Here is a 21,032-nt window from a genome sequence, read left to right as displayed (position 1 = left end):
GGATGTTGAAAAAGAAGACAGTAAGATAAAAGTAGAGAAACTGCAGACATATTTTTAAAAACAAAACAAAACAAAACACATAGGCAATCTTTGGTGTGGACCTAAAAGTATCTTTTTTTCATTAATTAATAATTATGTTCATCCAAACTTTATAGATTCTACATATGCATAAGATATACATACAGTCATGACTTTTCCATTATTGCATTCAAACAATTAGTAACACAAAGGTTCTTACAGTACTAAACATACCTCTTGTGCTGAACGAGCAGCTGGCTTGTCTTGATGATTGGCCAATATTAAAAATGGCAAAGTGCATAATTGTGGATGCTGCAGCGCAGAATGCAGTTCATTCCTAGCAATTTCTAAATCATCTTCTGAAGAAGCACTGTCTAATACAAATATTACTCCTTGAGATCCTTGATAGTAACGACTCCAGTATTTTCTGATATTGTCAGCCCCTTTGGCAATTACCAAACAAAAAACACACATAAATATTAATCAGATGACATACAGCACAGAATTACATATATCTTGTTTACATATATCAAACTGGCTCTCCCTTACTACCCATATCTCTAAAAATATTTATTTCTGCCAATTTTTTTCAGTGATTATATTTTTCAGCTGTAGCTTTTTCATCTTTAAAAAAATAAAATTAAAATTCACATTCTTTCTTTTTTTAATCTCAGTTCCTTTGCTTCTCTCTGAAACTCTTACGTTGACTCCTCTTCTATGCATTATTTAATCAATTTGCATTATCCAGCAAAGAAATTTTGTTTTTATGGAACTTCTCAGCACTAAATTGGGTATTTTATCCATTTTCTTCATAAAACATAGTTGAATATCCAGAATAAAGTACTTTACAGGGAGACCTCTAGTTATGACATTTAGCATCCTTCCAAGGTTGATAAAATGAGAACCCAGATTATTGGGGGGCAATATGCTGACTCTGTAAACTGCTTAGAGAGAGCTATAAAGTATATAAATCTAAGTGCTATTGCTATTTATGGTCCATTAAGCAGTTCTAGCCTTTGTAAAATTTTATGCCACCTTCTGTAGTCATATGACCACATTTTGTACTTGCCAACCTGTTCACATTTACAACCAATTCCCAAGTGCTCCATGTTCATTTGATCGCTATCTGCAATATTCTCTGCTTTCTTCCCAGAAAGTCAATGGGGAAGCCAGCAGGGAAGGTTGAAAGCTGCTGCCATCTGTTGAAAGGACTTCCTCTCCTCTCTGGGGGCTGGCTGAAAAAGCTGCTTCCTGAGTAAAGCTCAGACCCTCCACTGAACTACACAAATGGGGATTGCATCCAGGAGGTGTAAGCTTCATTTTTGCAGCACAGTGGAGGTGTTCTCTTCCATGCATGGAGGGAAGCTTGGCTACTCCATCAGGCTGCAGAAAATGGGGCTTGTATCCTGAAAATCCAAGCACTGTTTCTGCACTCTGGCCCAGCTCCTCCACTCAGCTGAAGAAATGGGGCTCACATCCTGAACTTCTGAGTTCCACTTCTGTAGCCTGCCTGAGGCGTACTCTTCTAGCCTTTTAGAATGATGATGTTCTAGAATTTCTACTCATCTAGAATGATGGTGCTAGAAAAAAGATTTCTATCCTTCAGAAGGATGGCGGTCACTAGCTTTCTAGCCCTAGGAAGGCCCTTTCTCCAAATCACATGATTTGGAAAGGAGCCTTTCAATGATTGTGAGAACAGGACCCATTTGCAGGATGGCACAAGGCAGACAAAGAAAGGCTTTGTCTCACATGAAAATAGAATAGAGCTGGAAGGGACCTTGGAAGTCTTCTAATCCAGGCCCTTGCTCAAGCAGGAAAACCTATATTATTTCAGACAAGTGACTGTCTAGCCTCTTCTTAAAAATCTCCAGTGATGGAGCCCCCACGATTTCTGGAGGCAAGCTGTTCCACTGGTTAATTGTCCTCACTGTCAGGAAGTTTCTCCTTAATTCTAGGTTGCTTCTCTCTTTGATCAGTTTCCAACTATTGTTTCTTGTCCTGCCCTCTGGTGCTTTGGTGAATAACATGACCCCCTCTTCTTTGTGGCAGCCCCTCAAATACTGGAATACTGCTATCATGTCTCCCCTATTTCTTCTTTTCTTTAGACTAGCCAAACCCAAGTCCTGCAGCTGTTCTTCGTATGTTTTAGTCTCCAGGCCTTTGATCATCTCAGTTGCTCTTCTCTGAATTTTTTCCAAACTCTCAACATCTTTTTTGTGATATGGTGACTGATATTAGCTGAAGTTACATGCAGCTGCAGAAAAAGGTGAAGATAAGTGAACCTGGACATGATGGGGTAAAGAGAGGGTCCTCTCCCTAGCACTCAGAATAACAAACTGCATGTTCACTTAACAACCACAACTGGGAGAGTTGGGATTGTGGTTGTTGGGCGAAGTGTTACATGGACATCTGATTTAATGACCGCTTTGCTCAATGACAAAGATTCCAGTCCCCGTTTTGAACATAAGCTGAGGAATACCTGTATGTAGAACAAAACATCCACAAAATAGTTTTGCTTTAATGTTTTCTTTGATGGCAAGCAAAAGAAGAGTCATGTGTCCAAAGTGATCAGCAATTAAAACTTTATGAATGAAACTAAACTCAAAATGTGGAGTTGAGGACAAAATTGCTGATTCTATAGAGCCAGCCTAAATATACACAACAGATCAGCTAACATAGCCAAAACAGTGCTCAGAAAGCAATGCCAGACTAGTATTCCCCAACCTGGTGCTCTTCTATATATATCAGACTTCATCTCCCAATGATGCTGTTTGTTCAAGACGTTTTGTGTAATATCAAGATCCATGATGACTGGCAGTCTTGCCATACATAATTAAGGGGAAATGTGCATCCTAAGTACAATGTAGCAGCTCTAAGAAGAATTTTCTTTATCTGATAATTATGAATGAATTATCAGATAGTAGAATGTCTTGCAGTTCTCCGAGCACCTGAAGAGTTGCCCTTCTAATAGACCTTATGTTGTCTGGAATTTTTACATGACACTTATCTAATTATTTCAAGAAATATAAGTTTCATCCTATCATGTAACATAAACCCTCCTTTTCAATGTCTTTTTTTTCTGTTAAGCTGTTATAGTGTCATCTTTCCCAAATCTTATACATGGCTTTGATTAAAACTATTATTTCTTGTACTTTGATAGTAATACCTCTCTTGGAAATTCACACTATTATATCTAGCCACTTTCAATAACAATTCCTTATCTCTTTTTTTAAAGTCAATTTCCCTGCTTCAACCTTTCACTATTTAAACATTTTCCTCACTTTCTTCCTGAGATGAATTTACTTAGATTGTACCAGGCAGTGACTACACCTAGTGGTGAAAAGGTATTTGATAAGTATTAAAACTATTACTTATTGTCATAAATCAAGTCACAAAGGAATCAAATGCTACCATCAGCTGTACATATTATATATAGTGTTCTTTACCTCCAAGTTCTTTTACATTCAAGATAGCATTCTGGAACGGCACTGCTTTTATGCTAAAACCTGAAAATAGAAATAAATAAAAAAATAACTTTTTTTCCAGTTGACAGATTATCCAAAGCAGTACATTTGTTCACTGTAACATTATTTTCCTCAGTTTAACCTATTACCAGCTTGTCAGCTTAGGTTAATAAATTCAAATTGCTAATAATTGTTACCATGAGTTGTATAACGGTTAGATTAAAAAAATAAAAGTACGCAAATGCATTTTGCATTATTTTAATTCAAAAGTCCTTGGTTGTTTACTTGCAGATGTATCAGTACCCAAATAGTAACATCATCAGTGCTAGCAAGTGTGGGATTTGCTTCCTGTTTATATATATATATATAGTTTTTGACTTGCAACTATAAATAAGACTGGAATTTTGGCTACTGAGCGAAGCAGTCACTAATCAAGACCTCATGTTACTGGTTCGCTCAATGAGTGCAATCCTGGCACTCCTGGTTGCAGTTGTTAATTGATCTTTTGCATTTAATGCCTATAATTGAAAAAGCAAAACAAATCATCAGTTCACCTGTAGTGGACACTATATTTTCTCTATTTTCGCTGCAGAGCTGGGACAACAGGCTTGTCTTGCCGGAGCCACTGAGACCTATGCAAACCAAGTCATATTCTGGTCGTGGAGGTGGAGGTCCTTTGCAGCAAAGGGCTCGAAAACACTGTTGAGAAAACATCAAGAAAGGTTGTTCATCTTTTTATAAGTAACAAGAAAAGGAGGAAATAATATTTGCAAGACAGAATATTTGATTACCCAGAATCAAAATGTCTATGGATAAAGGAGAAGAGCATCCTGGTTTTCCTACACTATTAGACAGAAAGGGTTATTCAGTTCTGCAATCTCTATCCCAAATGCATTACCTTAGGATTGCTTTGTTAATGTTTTCAAAAGGCCTAGTATGCCACTGTCTTGAAAGAAAAATGGATACTATTCATGGAGATGCAAAAAGTTTCCCAGGGTCCAGTCTATATATTTTTTATTAAACCATGAAAGCAACTAATTCATTTCCTTCACAATCAATAGTTGTGGTACTCACTAAAAGGATTCCACTAATTTTTGAAAGATACATATGACTTTCCAATGAATCATCAATCAATGAGGAAAGCACTTCTTCTATAGGTCACACAGCAGATCTGCATTGCCTAGTTCTCCTTATTTTAATCTTTTCATGTCAAAGTTCTACATGAGAATAACTATCTACCAGCTTCCAACACAGTATGTTCAGACTCAAACCAAAGACACCAATAATAGATCTCTATACCACTGTTACATAACCAAAAGCTTGGGGGAAAGCATAAAATATTTAACAGAAATATCTTAAGGGACTATTTCAGCAAGTCTTTTAAAGGGAACAACTCAACATGTTGAATTTTGGAATAATTTCAAGTCTGCTGTTGTCACTTATTAACATATAGTTATCAGCCCTTTTTGTGAAAGAAATGTTATGCAACATGAAACAATGTGCCTACAACTAAAATTCTTCTAAAATTTGGGCAGGAAAGTCATTAAACCTTGGCTCCTTTAGAGCAGGGATCCTCAACCTTGGCAACTTTAAGACTTATGGACTTCAACTCCCAGAATTCCTCAGCCAGCTTTGCTGAGTTGAAGTCCACAAGTCTTAAAGTTGCCAAGGTTGAGGACCCCTGCTTTAGAGGGCTTTGGGAGCAAATGTGTTTGACTAAAGGCCCTTCATTTTTTATTTAATTGAAACACCTTTATGCCACTTTTAGTTATTAGTTTCTAAGTAACCTATCCTGAGCAGCAACAAATGTATAACAATACAATTATAAAAATATATATCAAATATAAATGCCATCAACCATGATTATATTCTTAGACATAAAATCCGTGACCCCACATATGAGAAAACATAAAAATTAATCCCATACAGAGTTACCCATATCCACGCATGCTTTTCAATACATCTTGATTATTAAAAGTAAGGGCATGATTCTTATCTTCGATGGGAAGGTGTTCCATAGGAGAGGAGTTCTGTAAAGAATGCTGGCTTGTTGAAGGGAAGGGTGTTATCAGTAAGCATTTCTTTTGCGGCACACCTTAGGGACACACAGGCCCTATGTCATGCAGACTTTATAGGCACCTGCACCCTGAAGTACAATCCCAAACAAGCCAGTCATCAAGGCACTCCTGGAATATTGATGTTACATGGAATACAGTACTGGCTTTCCCTGCTTAACATTAGTATTTTGCACTAATTGCAGATTGCAGGAGATTTTTAAGGGCAGCTCCATGCAGAATGTGTTGGAGTAGTCCACTTGTGAGGTGACCGGGATAGTAGAGGCCTGCAGTCATCACTTCTACTCCAGAACAGCCTCAATGTGTTTCAGGTTTGTTTATTCCCCTCATGCATATGTTTATGTTGACTAAATGTTTTTTTTATTTTTGTTTTTTATATTTTATTTAGTCATTTGTTTTTATCTTGTGATGCTTTTAACCTTCTTCTTGCCTGTGATAAACAACATGACTTCAATCTGTTTATAGATTACTAAACATTTCTATGATGCAAACATTATTGCAAGAGTCATTGTTTTAACATTTTTATGACACGTGTACGTTATTCGTGTCAGGCAAGGAAATGCATCTGCACTTTTCAAATGTGTACAAAAATAGTATGTTAGACTTCTTTTGCTAACTGTAGGTACCACTGAATACATTTATGTGGTAACAAGGCAAAAATGTGGTTTTATCTGTGGGGGGGGGTGTTTAACATAGTGAGCCCATATACCATGGTTTGCTCATTTTCTCTCTCTCTATCTACTTATTTAAGCACAGAACACATAGAAATGCATAGATATAAAGATACGAACACACATATACTTGCAGAAACATATAATTGCTAACAGTGTGATAATATTGAATTAAATAAACATGCCATTTTATTGAAAGAAAAATAGTCACTTAAATCATTAAAATAATACATATCAGCAATTAATTACTGCAGATTTATCCTTCCAGTGTTATATAATAATTCTTTTGGCTATCCCCCATGCACAATAAGTTCACAATTCTTGATAACTAATAGATTCCAAATACTGAGACAAGAGCCAACAAGGACATGTGCATCTCCTTGACATTCAACAAGCAATCTAAAATCATGTTAACAACCCAAGTGGATTTCAATCCAAAATGTGACAATAAAAGAACAGACCTAGTTTTTGCAGTTCCAAATTCTGAAATCTATCTCCAAAGGAAGGCTATTGCAGCTAACTCATATTAAACATATTCTGCAATATCCAATATTTGCAGAATAAAAGTTTATGCAGCACTAACCCCATCCTAAGATCAAAAATAGATAGTTTAAATTATTTTAAGCAACCTATCATTGATTTTCCAAAAGAAGGATGTTTCAGGTTATTATTCCAAAGATTGTCTTAATGATTAATATCAATTTCATTAAATTCCTTCAACTTTTACAAAAAGTTTTGCTGGCTTAGGAGCCTTAGCTGTTTCCTCCAAAACCTCTACCAGATGTGGAACTTCAGAGACCACAATAGTATCAAGAATAATCCAAATAACAAATGTTAAATTGAATTAATTGCCAAAAAGTCTTTTAAAATCAAACTTAAGTCTTACAAAAGTTTTAAAATTGCTGCATCAGAACTAAATTGGTCAAAGTAATATAATTATGAGATATCCAGTTGCACACAAAAGAGACTGTGATTAATAATTCAGGAGTTATATTTTGATCCCTCTCAAATTTGCTTGCAGATACTCTGTCAACCCTCTTGGCTTTATGGCCTGTCCAAGCAAACCATAGAAGAAAGGTTAGATTTCAGGAAACATACAAATCTAAACAGACCAACACTTTTCTTTAAATATATGATTTTAAATCTGTTTTTTTTAATTTTCAATATTTATTTTATTTGGTGACAAGCAACAACTTCACACTGCCATTATCCTTAGCTTATATTGTCAGCCAACAGGTTTTCTGCAGAGGCAATCTGCAGAACTTTTTAGCATCGGTGACACAGATAGATCCCTAGAACATTGCCAGAATACAATACATCTTCCTGGGAAGAACAGATCATGTTCTTCTGTTCTGTAAGCTGGTGGAATGTTGTCTATTTTGCCTTAAGTGTTCGGAACAAAGAGATACAAATGGTACCTTATACATGACCAGTTTTGATGACCACAATGTAAAAAAGATGTTGAGACTCTAGAAAGAGTACACAGAAGACCAATAAACACGATCAGGGGAATGGAGACTAAAATGTATATAAGGAACGGTTGCTACTTTATGTCTACTTTAATAAAGAGAAGGACTAGTGGTGACATGATAGCAGTGTTCCAGTATCTCAGGGGCTGCCACAAAGAAGGAGTCAAGCTATTCTCCAAAGCGCCTGAAGGCAGGACCAGAAACAATGGATGGAAACTAATCAAGGAGAGAAGCAACCTAGAACTAAGGAGAAATTTCCTGACAGTTAGAACAATTAATCAGTGGAACAACTTGCCTCCAGAAGTTGTGATTGCTCCAACGCTGGAAGTTTTTAAGAAGAGACTGAACAACCATTTGTCTGAAATGTGTAGGGTTTCCTGCCTGAGGAGGGGATTGAACTAGAACAGTGGTGGCGAATCTATGGCACAGGTGCCAGAGGCGGCACTCGGAGACCTCTCTGTGGGCACATGTGCCATTGCCCCAGCCTTGCCTCCCCCATGACCCCCACCTCACCAGCAGCCCTCCTGGAGAAGAGTTGCCCCCAAGCGTGGCCCACGTGGAGCAGTTCAGCCAAGGAAATGGCAGCCAGACAACATAGACAAGACTCTGCCCTCATGCCCCATTGCGCACAGTTGATGCTGCGGGGCGTGGGCAAAGGGCATGGCTGCCATAGCACTGCTGGTTGATCTGCAGTGGGCCCTGGAGATGGTGAATGGCCCTGCGGGCAGGCAGGATGGGGGCGGAGCAGGGGCGAGGCAGGGGGTGGAGTGGGGGCAGGGCCAGTTTTTGGGCATTCAGTCTCTAAAAGGTTCGCCATCACTGAACTAGAAGATCTCAAAGGTCCCTTCCTATAACTCTATTATTGTTGTTATTATTATTGTTATCCCAAAAAGAGGGTTTTATATCATTTCCAAAACCCCTCTTAGAAACTTCAGTGCAATATGGAATAGATCCAAATCCAAGGTTTGCCAGAAATCACCTTTGTGGCTTTCCGCACAAGAAACATTTTATATATGAGATATAATAGGCAAATACAAATGTCTAACTCTGTCAGAATAACAATTTAATAGTTAAACAGTTTACGTAATGATGTAATATAAGGTGGATGATGCAATGAAAGGAATGACTCAGCAGGAGTCTCTGTCCCTTTAAGAGCCTGAGTATAAAAGGAAAGGCTTTTTGCTGTTGTGTTCTCTCTTGTCCATTTCCTTCTGTAACTGCTGTGTATTGGAGTTTCCTGAATTATCATCACATGTATCTATTTTGTTTCTAGTATGTTTGTAGATATTGTAATATAAGCCACCATTCAATATAGACCAGAGCTTTTCAACCAGTGGTACGGGTACCACCTGTGGTACATTGGCACCTGTCAGGTGGTACACGACCATCCCAGAAAAGTGGTAGCGGGGGAGGGGAATGAGCTGAACCAGTGGCAGCACCGCACAAGCCTGAGCGAGAGATGGCTGGAGTTGCAGGGCTGTCAGGGCTGAGCGGAAGCACCAGGATCAGCGCCAGGCTCCAGCTGGAGCTCGGCGCTGATCCTGGTGCTTCTGTTGAGCCCAGAAGAAGCGCCGATCACCTGGAATGTTGCAGCATCTCCAGGGTCTTGTTATTTACATTCAGATGCTTGGCAACTGATTCATATTTATGACAGTCACAGTGTCCCAGGCTCATGTGAAGTGACCAAAACCTGCTGCAACCACCCAGCAGACAGGGGGAATAAAAACCAAACACCCCTGCTGCCAATCTTCAACAGAAATGCTCACAACAATGAAAACCTCAGACAGGAAGAGCGCAGCCGGGCGGGCAGGCAGGTGTCTTGCTTGGCTGTGCCTTGCGGGGCACTTTTTTCAGTGCCATTGTAACTTCGAACAGTTACTAAGCAAACTGTTGTAAGTTAAGGACTACCTGTACTTCATCATTTTTTTCCTTTTTTTTTTTTTTTTTTGGTCATCAAGTTTTTGACATCTTGCTAGGCGACTGGTGGTACTCAGATATTGCCAAATCCTAAAAGTGGTACAATGGGTGAAAAAGTTGAAAAGCCCTGATATAGATCACTGTTTACTGTGTTTACTCCTGGGTTACCTCAGTGCAATAAGACCGTGCGTCCTCTGACAAACTCATTGTGAGACACTAGAATTTTGTTAAGAGAATAAAAAATAAAATCAAGAAAATAGATATCAAAGGGACATAGTTGCTATTTTTCATTTGTTATTGGCAAGATTTAATGGATGACAAAAGAGTTTTTAGTTTGTAATACTGAGTTTGAAGTGGAATTACATATAAATGATGAACATATAACTGCTAAACTGTATAAACATCTAATGATATTTGAAACAGAACAAGTGAAAGAATGTATGACAAAGTTGGCTAAATATTTTGATTAGAATGTACAGAGTGAACATTGGGAAATATATGATTGAAAGAATTGAAATTAACACTGTGTTGTAGTCTTAAATAATGTTTTATAAAATGATGTACAGTTGATGTATGCCACCAGAAAAATGTCTAGAATATTTAAAGGCACTTCAAATACATGAAACATGAATAAGGAGGGACATTTTATCACACTTGGTGGACATGCAAAAAAGCTAGACTATTTTGGATTCAATTGCATAATTGGATTCAGAGGATTTTAAGATTAATACACAATTGAGATCTTTCTGTTGGGATAAATGGACAAACAGGTGGGAAAAAATGGAATTTTAGTTTTGCATATGATAACACAAAATGGAAGCATTCAACAATATTTACAGTGGAGGAATGGTTGGTGAAGATGATGAAACTTGCTGAGATAGTTAAATTCACATATTTGATTAGATCAGCGGTTCTCAACCTGTGGGTCACGACCCCATTTGGGGTCGAACGACCATTTCACGGGGGTCGCCAAGCAACGCAGTCCGCCTTTTTTTCCCCTTTTCCTTAGCTGTGCTACTCCCTTTTATTCTATTGTCTTTTGAAAGCCAATAGAATAGACTCTCTTGAACAGAGTCTAATTCTATTGGCTTTAAAAAGCCAATAGGAATTGTCCAGGCTGTCTCTGCCCTGCTGAGCCCGCCAAAAGTCCCATTCTGCAAACGGTGCTGTAAGTTGTCTGCAGCAAAGGCGAACTGTCTGGAAGTTTCCACCCCTCCCTGCTGAGCAACTACTAAAAATGTAAGTAAAAGAGGGCCAGGGGTGGGAGGTGGGAGGCTGTCAGGCGCAGGGAGGGTTGCTGGCGCGTGTGGGGCCCGGAGGGTGCCTTACCTCCCTTGGGCTGGGCCAGCTGGTGGCCCAGCCGGTGGTCGGCCTGCTCGGTCTCTGCTGCTTGCCAGCTACGCCTCGGCCGGTGCAGACGGCGGCACCATGCATGTGCGGTGCTCCTGGGCAGGGAAAGTTCTCGACTTACGACCGGTTGGGTAGTCCTCAACTTACGACTGGTTGGGTAGTCCTCGACTTACGACCGGTTGGGAGTCGCGGCATTAAAAAGGTTGGGAACCACTGGATTAGATGCATTTATTCACTCATTCATCAATAAACATATTTATGTTTATTGTTTACTGGAAACTCCTCATGAACAGAAAAAATGGACTTATTTATACATACATATATACATACATACATATGTACATGTGTGCACTGAAGGAAAATATGCATACAAATGCAATGTATTAAAGAAATCATTTGACCAATATTGTATAAAAACACATAAAAATATCTACACAATTTCATATACACCTTAAAAATACAGTGTGATGTTACAATGGAACAGAATAGACCTAAATCTCAAAAATGAAAAATTGAATAAAATATATAGATTTAATGACAGAATCTGTTAATATTAACATATTTATAGCCAATAGAAATTACTGCTGTAGATAGCATAATCAATGATTTGCTGTTAGTCTGAGAGAGAAATATAGATGGAAGCTATACTATTAAAAGACCATTAATTAGAGTTATTTTGCATGATGTTTGGCTTTATAGTACAGCAGAATATAAATAAATTAATGCTAATAAAATAGTGGGAGCAGTTTATGCTGCATGTGTCAATCCAACAATACAAATGTCAGATGAGCAAACATATTCTGTGCTGTCTATGCTACTATTACTTGCAAAATCTGGAGAACAGATTAACAGCAAATCAAAAACTACATTTTTTAGTACAAAGTGTTTTCCACACATGGATTTTTTTTTAAAAAATGCACTAATTCTGTTAATTAGGTATCAATATACACGCTGATGTATTTTACTCTGTATTATACTTTCTTGACAAATTAACCAGTGGATGGAAATTGTTATAATTATATTGGAAACTACAAGCTCAGAAAAAGTCTACAGAGGACCTGATTGATGGACTCTTGCATTTGGAGATTCAATTCATTGCTATCTGTGAAAATAAAGCTTTTCTATCATGCTTTTTTTCTGATGTCCTCATGATATATGGCAAAAGTAGTAATAAGTTCTAGTGGCTTTGCCAGCTCCAAGAAAATATCATCAGCAAAAGACAGTCTTAATCTTTAGGGAAACTAATGGAAATATTGACACAAGATAGATCCTTCATGCTTGGGAGGTTCTTTAAAGAGGTTATATACAAGTGTAGCCATTTCTGCAGATACAGGTGTAGAATTTTCCTGAATACAAACGCAAGGTTTAAAAGTTTAAAATGAAAGAAAACAAAAAAAATATATAGATGATACCCATTACAAATTATATCCATTATAGGTCCTTATTAAGGAGATGTCAAGAAGAACTTGCTGACTAATAAACTACAACACAATCTCACAGAAAGAATTACCCCAGAAAAAAGTCCTAGAATACTCTTTTTAAAACTTACTTTGCCAAAACCAAGGTATATGCTTGTCACATTTATAATAGTTCAAATGCCAAAACAAGCTTGGGTGTGATCAAAATTTACTCACAGAAGGGGGAGGTGTTTACCATAAATGCAATAAAATGTAAACATTAAAATGTAATTTTTTTGCCTAGAAAACAGAGCCTGGTATTTTATTAATGATTTGTAGCAGTGCCTGTTCTGACTCATGAGATGTGAGCATAGGAAAATAATTTCAAATATTCTATCACCTGTAATCAAAAAATCATTTAAATTTTTCGTACGTTCTTTATGAAAGGGGCATCTAGATATTTATTCTGTCAACCTTGTACCTTTACATTATTGGAGATGATGCTTCTATACAGAACTTTTACCCTAGACTTCTAGGGGTTTTTAAAAATAATTTTTAGCTTTATAGCTAATTTTATTGTTCTTAAGTGTTGTTCTGGAACCAGAAATCAAAAGAGGGCAGCATGTATTTTTTCAAAAATAAAATATATTAAAAACTGAACATACATGCAGTTATAGGAAACATGATAGCTTCCATGATTCTTCTTAGCTTTGCCAATAAATATTAGCAGATCCTCACAAGGATCCTATTGATTAAGGAAGTCTGAAATTAGAATTGTCAGAACTAATGTCATAAATAAGCACAGTCATATGGCATCGCACCTTACAGCTGCATCATTTAACAACAGAGTTCCTGGTCCCAATTATTGTTGGTGAGGATTACCCACATACCAGAAACATTGTCTTCTTCAAGGACACCCCAGTTTTCTGATCTTTTATAGCTACTACCCTTTCTAATGTTTTGGATTTTGGAAAATACAGTATTCACATTGTCTTCATTTCTCTTTTTTTAAATATTTGCTTATTCAGAAACGGTGCTGAACACTCAAGATTATTCTTGTTTTGCGGGCTGACTGCTGAAAACAGCCTTTGCCAGTGGTAAGAGCTGTCCAAGGGTAAAAACTCCAGGATGTCTAGGAGAAGCAAATGAAAAGAGGATGTCATTTTCTAAAGGGCACAGTTCTTTCAGTTGTTATCTAATACCAGATCTAACACAACTTATCTTGTGCTATAATAGGAAACTACACAGCTTGTTCTTAGAAATATTGTAAGAATATTAATATGTGTACATTTTTTCCATTCTATTAGAATCAGTATTTTTATTTAGCTTTATACTATTTTCTTGGTTTGAGGATGCTAATATGCAAGATTAAACATTGTGAACCAGAATTATACAGAAAGCAAAATGAGGCAATACTGAAAATTCATCAGAAATGGGATTATTAACAGAATAAATGAAATTTGGGTGTTATAAACTCTGTAAATAAATCATTTTTTTAATTATCAAGCAAGATATATAATGAAATCTAGAACTGTTTGTCTAACAATGATTTCAAAATGTCGTATGCAGTTTGGGATGAGTTCTGTGTAAAAACAAACAAACACTAGAACTCATTGCCTACAACTAATTTTCTGCTCTGTAGGGTAATCAGTATTATGCTAATTGGATGGTAAGGATGAGATATTTCTTCTTTTCCTTCTGATCCAATCTTGAAGACCTAAACCTTAAAAAAATGTACTTTATTGATATGCTCATCTGATATTTTGTATAAATTTAAAGTCACAAAATAGGCTGGTGAAAAAATACTGAACAAATTCATTCCCAGCTAGATAAAGTTTGGAAACATTGGTAGAAACTAGCATCTAAGTTTTTTTATGGAAACTATTTACAGCAGCACATAATACCCCATATTTCAAATGTTATCAAATGTCCAAAATATTAATCCAACCACTAAATAATCTTAAATATTAATTAGATAAGTATCATTATCTATTAATAATAATAAGTATCATTATCTATTCATATCATTATGAATAGAATCTCAAGAATTATACCAAAATCAAAACCTACCCCAGAACAACATGGTACAATATTTACAGTAGATGGAAAGAAAATGTTTTACAAAGTACAAAAGCTTTTACCAATTCCCTGCCAAAATGGCACTTGGACTTATATACCGCTTCATAGTGCTTTAGAGCACTTACAGAGTTAGCATATTGCCCCCAACAATCTGAGTCCTCATTTTACCAGCCTTGGAAGAATGGAAGGCTGAGTCAACCGTGAGCCAGTCAGAACTGAACTCCTGTCAGTGGGCAGTCAACCTGCAATACTGCATTCATTAGTATTATTAGAATTAGAATATGACATCTGTAATATTCAGGCCAAAGTTTCTTGATAGTGAGATGAGCAACATATAAATTCAATAAATAAATCTGTAAACAATTGCACATTATAAACTTATAATTAAGTCTAAATTATAATTAAACATTTATTTATTTATTTAGAAAATTTATATTGCCACCTACTTGCATATGTTTTTTTTTCCTAAGTTGAGTGAAAATTCTGAGTTGATTTGTTCAGTGATCCATTGGTTTGTTTTCATGGCTCTCCATGATATTCTCAGCAGTTTTCTCCAAAGCCAATTTTTAAATGCATCAATTCTCTTACTATCTTGCTTCTCAAAAGTCCAACTTTCACTTCCATAGAGTGTTACAGGGAATACACGTTCCTGCACTATTTTGATCTTTGGAGATATAATCATATTACAGCAACTGAATATCTTTTCCAAGACCTTCATGTCAACTCTACCAAGTGCTAGTCAAAAATAATCCTTACTAATCAATGGGTTATTGCCAAAAGATCTAGATCTTTCAATGTGTTATTCCCAAAAGGTCTAGATCCTTCTTATCCAGTAAGATTAATATTAATGCTGTGTACCCTAATTACTAAAGCAAAACTTCACAATTAAATAGGTAATTCTAGAGCTTTTGTCCATTAAGAATATAACCAAGTATAAAAATCATCTATTTGGCCAGACAAAATAAAAATAAAAGATGAAGAAGAATGCAGATATATATAAAGTTATATTGTAAATAATATGTTCCAAACACTCAGTTCCTTCTGATGTTTATGAACATAGCCTCTGCAATAGTGGTATCTTCTTCTTTGCTTCCCCTTTTATCACTTCAGGTGTTGATGGAAATATTTTATCATACTGTATTTGTCCTGTAAGACTGATGAAAATAAATGGAAGAAGTCCATCAGATCTCAAAGCAAATTTGTATTAATAAATTCATGCACAATAATTTCAGTCATGATCAGGGATTATCTTATTACCCCTCTAAAAGAACATCTTGAATCCTGTTCAATCAAGCATTATATGGTTAAAATCAGAGCTGTCAAATATTCATCTCTTAAGCAGGTATCCCATGGGGTAGCAGTCAGCCTTTTGAACCCTCCTTTCTCAACTTTCAAAATTTATTTATTTATTTAGCTGCTCTTTTATCATGTACTCCTTATCCTGAATTCATGATACTGCACATGGAGAGTGGAAATAAGACCAATGATGATACTGAAACATGTGTATATTAATATCCACTCTTGTACAATTGATTTTTCCCAATAGACTCTGCTCGCTCATGAATGTATAATAGTTCTGCAGTATCAGCAGCCACTGACAGCAGTTTATGCTAATATCGGTATATTTGTAGCAACATATGAATTGGCAATACATGTAAATATTCAGGTATATTACATAGAAAAATAAGGAGTCTGGATCTGCTTTTTTCTCAGTCTCAAATTCAAAATATTCTTTTTTTTTTTTTCAGTTTAAACTTGGGGAATGGGTAAAAAATAAATCCATTACTTACAACACATTACTGAAGTTGTAGCTCTCATAAGCAATAAAATATCACATGCTTCTACGCATACATAAATACATAACTCAGAACACACACACACACACACACACACACACACACACACACAAAACAAATCAACAAATCTTCAGTCTCAAGAGAATATATTCTCAAGTCCCAATCCAAGCACTATAGCAAAGTAATTAGACATTATCAATTTTCTAACAGAAAAGAATGAAAGTCCAACAAATGCTGATTTTGTTTAAATGCCCTCACAAACCAAAAGATCCCAACCCTCCAATTTATCTTTTGCTCTGAATCGTTCCTGCCTTGCATAGAAGCTCTGACCCTTCCATTTGAGGTAGTATGATCAAAGGCACTTTGGCCAGACTTGGAAAAACATTTTCACTGAGAATGGACATAGTGCCTGTCAAAAGGTTATTCCCACTGTGTGCAGGGAGCAGCTCGTGTTACTTTAGTGTAACATGAAAGTTCAAACTCTAGCCACAGTAATCCACATACATGTTTTTCTTTCTAAAAGCAGCATATGGAGCACACTAATCAGAAGAATACACCTAACATCTTATAATCTGAAGGAGGAAATAAAAAGGTTTCCTCAATCCATCGTGCAGCAAGTCACTTATTTTTTAATCATCTTTCAAACCTGAACCATCTATTTGAAAATTGTTTCTATTGAATTTGAGATTGAGAAGGACTGGGAGCTTTGTAAATAAATTAGGCTCCCTATATCTTGTAGAAAACAAAATAACTTGGCGGCGTAAATCTTAATGTCAGTGACAGGAAGGCTTTGCTGAACCATTACCATAAATCTGACAAACGCTAATTTGATGGGTGGCTGTATCTGTCTGCTACAAAGCCAGTCTAGACAGTCTATTGAGAAATCCTAAAACACAACTGTTTGTTCCCCGTAACACCATCTGGATCTGGCAATAAGAGCCGACCCAGAGCCATTCACACATGGATCAAAGCGCATGCTAATGCCATCATGAAGTCATACACATAAAAAATTCAATCTGAGAACTTTCAGCAATTTTGCTAAGTCCTCAGTGGAGAAACCTCCAACTTCATTCGACTCCAGCGAAGGGCATGAACAGGATGAGGGGGCTGTGGAGAAAAGCATAGACTATTTAATGAGCTTGGCCCTCCAGAGGACTGTTAGGCCACCTATTGTATTGGAAAAGGCTCATGTCACACTTCAGTCTGCACATCCATCAGGGTGCCGGCTTTTCAAAACTGATCCAAGGCCTTGGTAATTACCTGTTTCAAACAGACAAGCCCAAAGAACAGAAGGGTCTCCTAGGTATAATGCTTCAGTTTATTACAATAAGCTGTTAGACTGTTCTGCATTAAGACAATATTCCAAATCTCCCTCATTAAAAAATGTACTGTGGCATTAGATCAAAGCATTAAGGGCCCCCCACTGAATCACGTTAAGTATTACAAATGTAAAGAGCAGTCTGTCCGAAGAGAAAATTTAGCGTTCTCTCTCTCGCAAATAAAACTTGGATTTAAATCTGAAAAATTGCAATCTCTCTTTCTCTCTCTCTCTCTCTCTCTCTCTCTCTCTCTCTCTCTGTGTGTGTGTGTGTGTGTGTGTTACAAGATACCCTCCCCACCACCACCAAAAACCTTTCCCAAACACCATTAGATAGCTTCTACCTTGAACATTTCACATTAGCAATAAGCTTACAGGCATACTTTTTAACATTTGCAGACTGTTTCCTATTGTGTCAAACTTGTTCTTTTTCTTGCAAAAAAGAACAGAAAGTATGTTAGACAACTTTGGTTTCTTGCACACTAGGAAGAAGGGATGTTTCTTCAATGCTAGCAAAAATGCAGTATTGATATTAATAATAATAATAATAATAATAAAGTTGGAAGGGACCTTGGAAGTCATCTAGTCCAACCCCCTGCTCAGGCAGGAAACCCTATACCATTTCAGACAAATGGCTGTCCAGTCTCTTCTTAAAAACTTCCAGTGTTGGAGCATTCACCACTTCTGGAGGCAGGTTGTTCCACTGGTTAATTGTTCTGTCAGGAAGTTTCTCCTTAGTTCTAGGTTGCTTCTCTCCTTGATTAGTTTCCATCCGTTGCTTCTTGCCTTGCCTTCTGGCGCCTTGGAAAATAGCTTGACTCCCTCTTCTTTGTGGCAGCCCCTGAGATATTGGAACACTGCTATCATGTCCCGTCTCGTCCTTCTCTTCATTAAATTAGACATACCCAATTCCAGCAGCCTTTCCTTATATGCTTTAGTCTCCAGTCCCCTAATCATCTTTGTTTCCCTGTGGTTGCAAATGGGCAGTTCTGCTTTTAAATACTCAGACCAAGATGTGACAAGCAAGATGAGCTCATGAAATGAGCTTTCAATAATCAAGAATAATTTATGGCTTTCGTGGGCATATCTGATCCTTCCATCTCACTGGATCAGGTGGGGCTTTTCAAATTCCTTTCCATCTCTTAGATATCAAATATGCTTTTCAGGTAAAATTGGATTCTCTGTATAATTTGCACTACCTTGGGTTCTGGTTTGGATTACTGAAAGTATCAAACTTATATTCCATTTTAGAACCCACAATCTTTGTGTTGTAGAATAATGTATCACTATGAGGTAGAGGTTCAGTCTGTAGCCAAATCAGTTTTACCATTATTATTATTATTATTATTATTATTATTATTATTATTATTATTATTATTATTATTATTATTATTATTATTTAGACAATAATAATAATAATAAGTAGGTTATTATTAGGTTAACTTTCAAATAATATTTCAAAGCCAATTAGAGTAATCATTTATCAACATGAAGGTAATAATTTCAATTATGAGTTTCACAATTTTTTTACATACAATTTTATACTCAACTAATATGTAGGCATGTTTTCCCATAGTATTTTTGAAAAGCAAAATTTATTTTATAATGAGCTAATTTAGAGTACACTCTTGAATAATTCAAAACCAGCAGATATAGTGTTAAGATATCACAATTACATACATCTGACTCACTTCAGCTGACTTTACATTGTATAATTTTATCTATGTACTGAAAAGAAAATACAGTAGTCCAGTAAAATATTACTAGTAACCGCTGTTCTGTTTTAATTCATTGCTTTGCAAATCCCAGATAAATATTAATTGAATGAAATATCTGCAATTTTTGTCAACTATTAAAAAAATAGATTCTTCTGTTTGGTGTTTGTGTTATGTGTTTGCAATATAATGTATTCATAATGCATTGCATCATTTCTGACTACGGGTAAGCACAATCAAATTATTCATTATTTTCATACACATATACACAAACATAACACTATTCAGTTTGTAGATGGGCCTGTTCTTTTAAATATCCCATTCACTAATACCAATGATATTAAGCATAAAGATTTTCCCATGGGAAATACAGCTACAGAAGGAAAACCATATGGACTTTATTATTATTAATATATGTTAATATATACTGATATGAGAGAGAGAGAGAGAGAGAAAGAGCGCACTTTGACCAAGCAGAACAATACTGCCATCTTCTGTTCAGTATCATGATACTTTTTTTGGAATTAAGAGTATCTATGTATATGCTAAATCGGCGAATTTCTACAAATAACAAAATTGATGAAACATTGGCAATGTAAAAGCACACATATTACATTCCAGTCATCATTCAAGATCATTGCAACCTTTTTTGAGCAAGGCATTCATGTCACTCCAAAACAAGCTGCTAAAATTAGTTGTATATTTCTAAGAAACTTCAAGGATGTGTCAATGTAAGAACAAGGAAGAGAATGGAATATGAGGATATTTTTCTCTTTAATATTGCTGTAATATGTCGTAGGTGAAAAACTTTTAAAGTATTCAAAACATGTAAAGCTATTACGTGTTCAACTATACACAACAATAAAAAAGAACTGCATCTATTTGCATCTGAAATAGATAGATTCGCTGCCTTGAATTCTTTATAAAAATAATACAGGCAAGATATAAATGAAATAAATAAATAGTGCACCCTTCATAGAGAATAGTAATCTTAATGGATGCATATTCCAATAAATCCAAATCCAACAATCATATTAGTACCCAGAGGTCTGTGAGAAAGGAAATACTTGTTCACCATAGTGGCCTTCAAAACAAGCATTACAAAAGACAGCTGAGAAATTGACACATTAAGTCTTCCTTCCTCCTATATAAGATTGCCAAAATCAAGCATCTGATCCCAATATCCAGTAGCACATTTTCTCCCTTCTAGAAAATCAAGGACAACATGTCATGATATGTTGCCAAGTGATTAAGCTACTTTTCAATAGAACTACTTCAACAGCAGCTGCACGTGCTACTTCTAAGGAATGTATTTTAATTCCCCATTTTAATGAATGATGCACAAATGACTCAGAAAATATTTTTAACATCCAAAGGAAAAAAAGGGTGAATTTCATCTGACATTCAGAAATAGGTTTCTATTGTGCATTTTTCTACCACCAGACATATAATTGAGTAACTGCTAGCCATGATAAAACTTGCAATTCTTTCTGTCATCATGATATTTCTTTAGGTCAACTGATGGTATGGATGGCATTTAGTTATCCTCTGTTCACGATGGTGCACGTTTTTCCTCAGCCTGATTTTTAGCCTCAAAATAATTGCCTGGCACAAATTGAACTTTGATATCAGCTTTAAGACAATAAAAGAGGAAAACATTTTTCCTTAATATCTGAAAATATAAATCATATTTTTGTATCAATATTAGTTATTCCATCTTTTTGCCTCCTGTTATTCCAGACGTGGGCATTTTACAGCCCCTG

The 21,032-nt window shown here is 36.2% G+C and overlaps 1 protein-coding gene across 9 annotated transcripts in view; it reads right to left on the bottom strand.

The window, feature by feature from the left end:
- Positions 1 to 21,032, bottom strand: part of ARL15 (ADP ribosylation factor like GTPase 15) — a 158,988-nt gene that overhangs the window by 95,235 nt on the left and 42,721 nt on the right. For all 9 annotated transcript variants that reach the window (XR_005558220.1, XR_005558225.1, XR_005558224.1 and 6 more), the window contains 3 exons: positions 4,037 to 4,181; positions 3,465 to 3,524; positions 253 to 461 (listed from right to left, as the gene is read on the bottom strand). Coding sequence is in view for 6 of the 9 variants with exons in the window: in XM_039355836.1 (XP_039211770.1) it covers positions 253 to 461; positions 3,465 to 3,524; positions 4,037 to 4,181 (414 nt within the window). In the remaining 3 variants the exon portion in view is untranslated. The remainder of the gene's footprint in view (positions 1 to 252; positions 462 to 3,464; positions 3,525 to 4,036; positions 4,182 to 21,032) is intronic.

The sequence above is a fragment of the Crotalus tigris genome, unplaced genomic scaffold (assembly GCF_016545835.1).
Source record: "Crotalus tigris isolate CLP2741 ecotype Arizona unplaced genomic scaffold, ASM1654583v1 scf7180000017571.3126492, whole genome shotgun sequence".
In the NCBI taxonomy this organism is placed as follows: Eukaryota; Metazoa; Chordata; class Lepidosauria; order Squamata; family Viperidae; genus Crotalus; species Crotalus tigris.
This window is presented reverse-complemented; position numbering and strand designations above follow the sequence as displayed.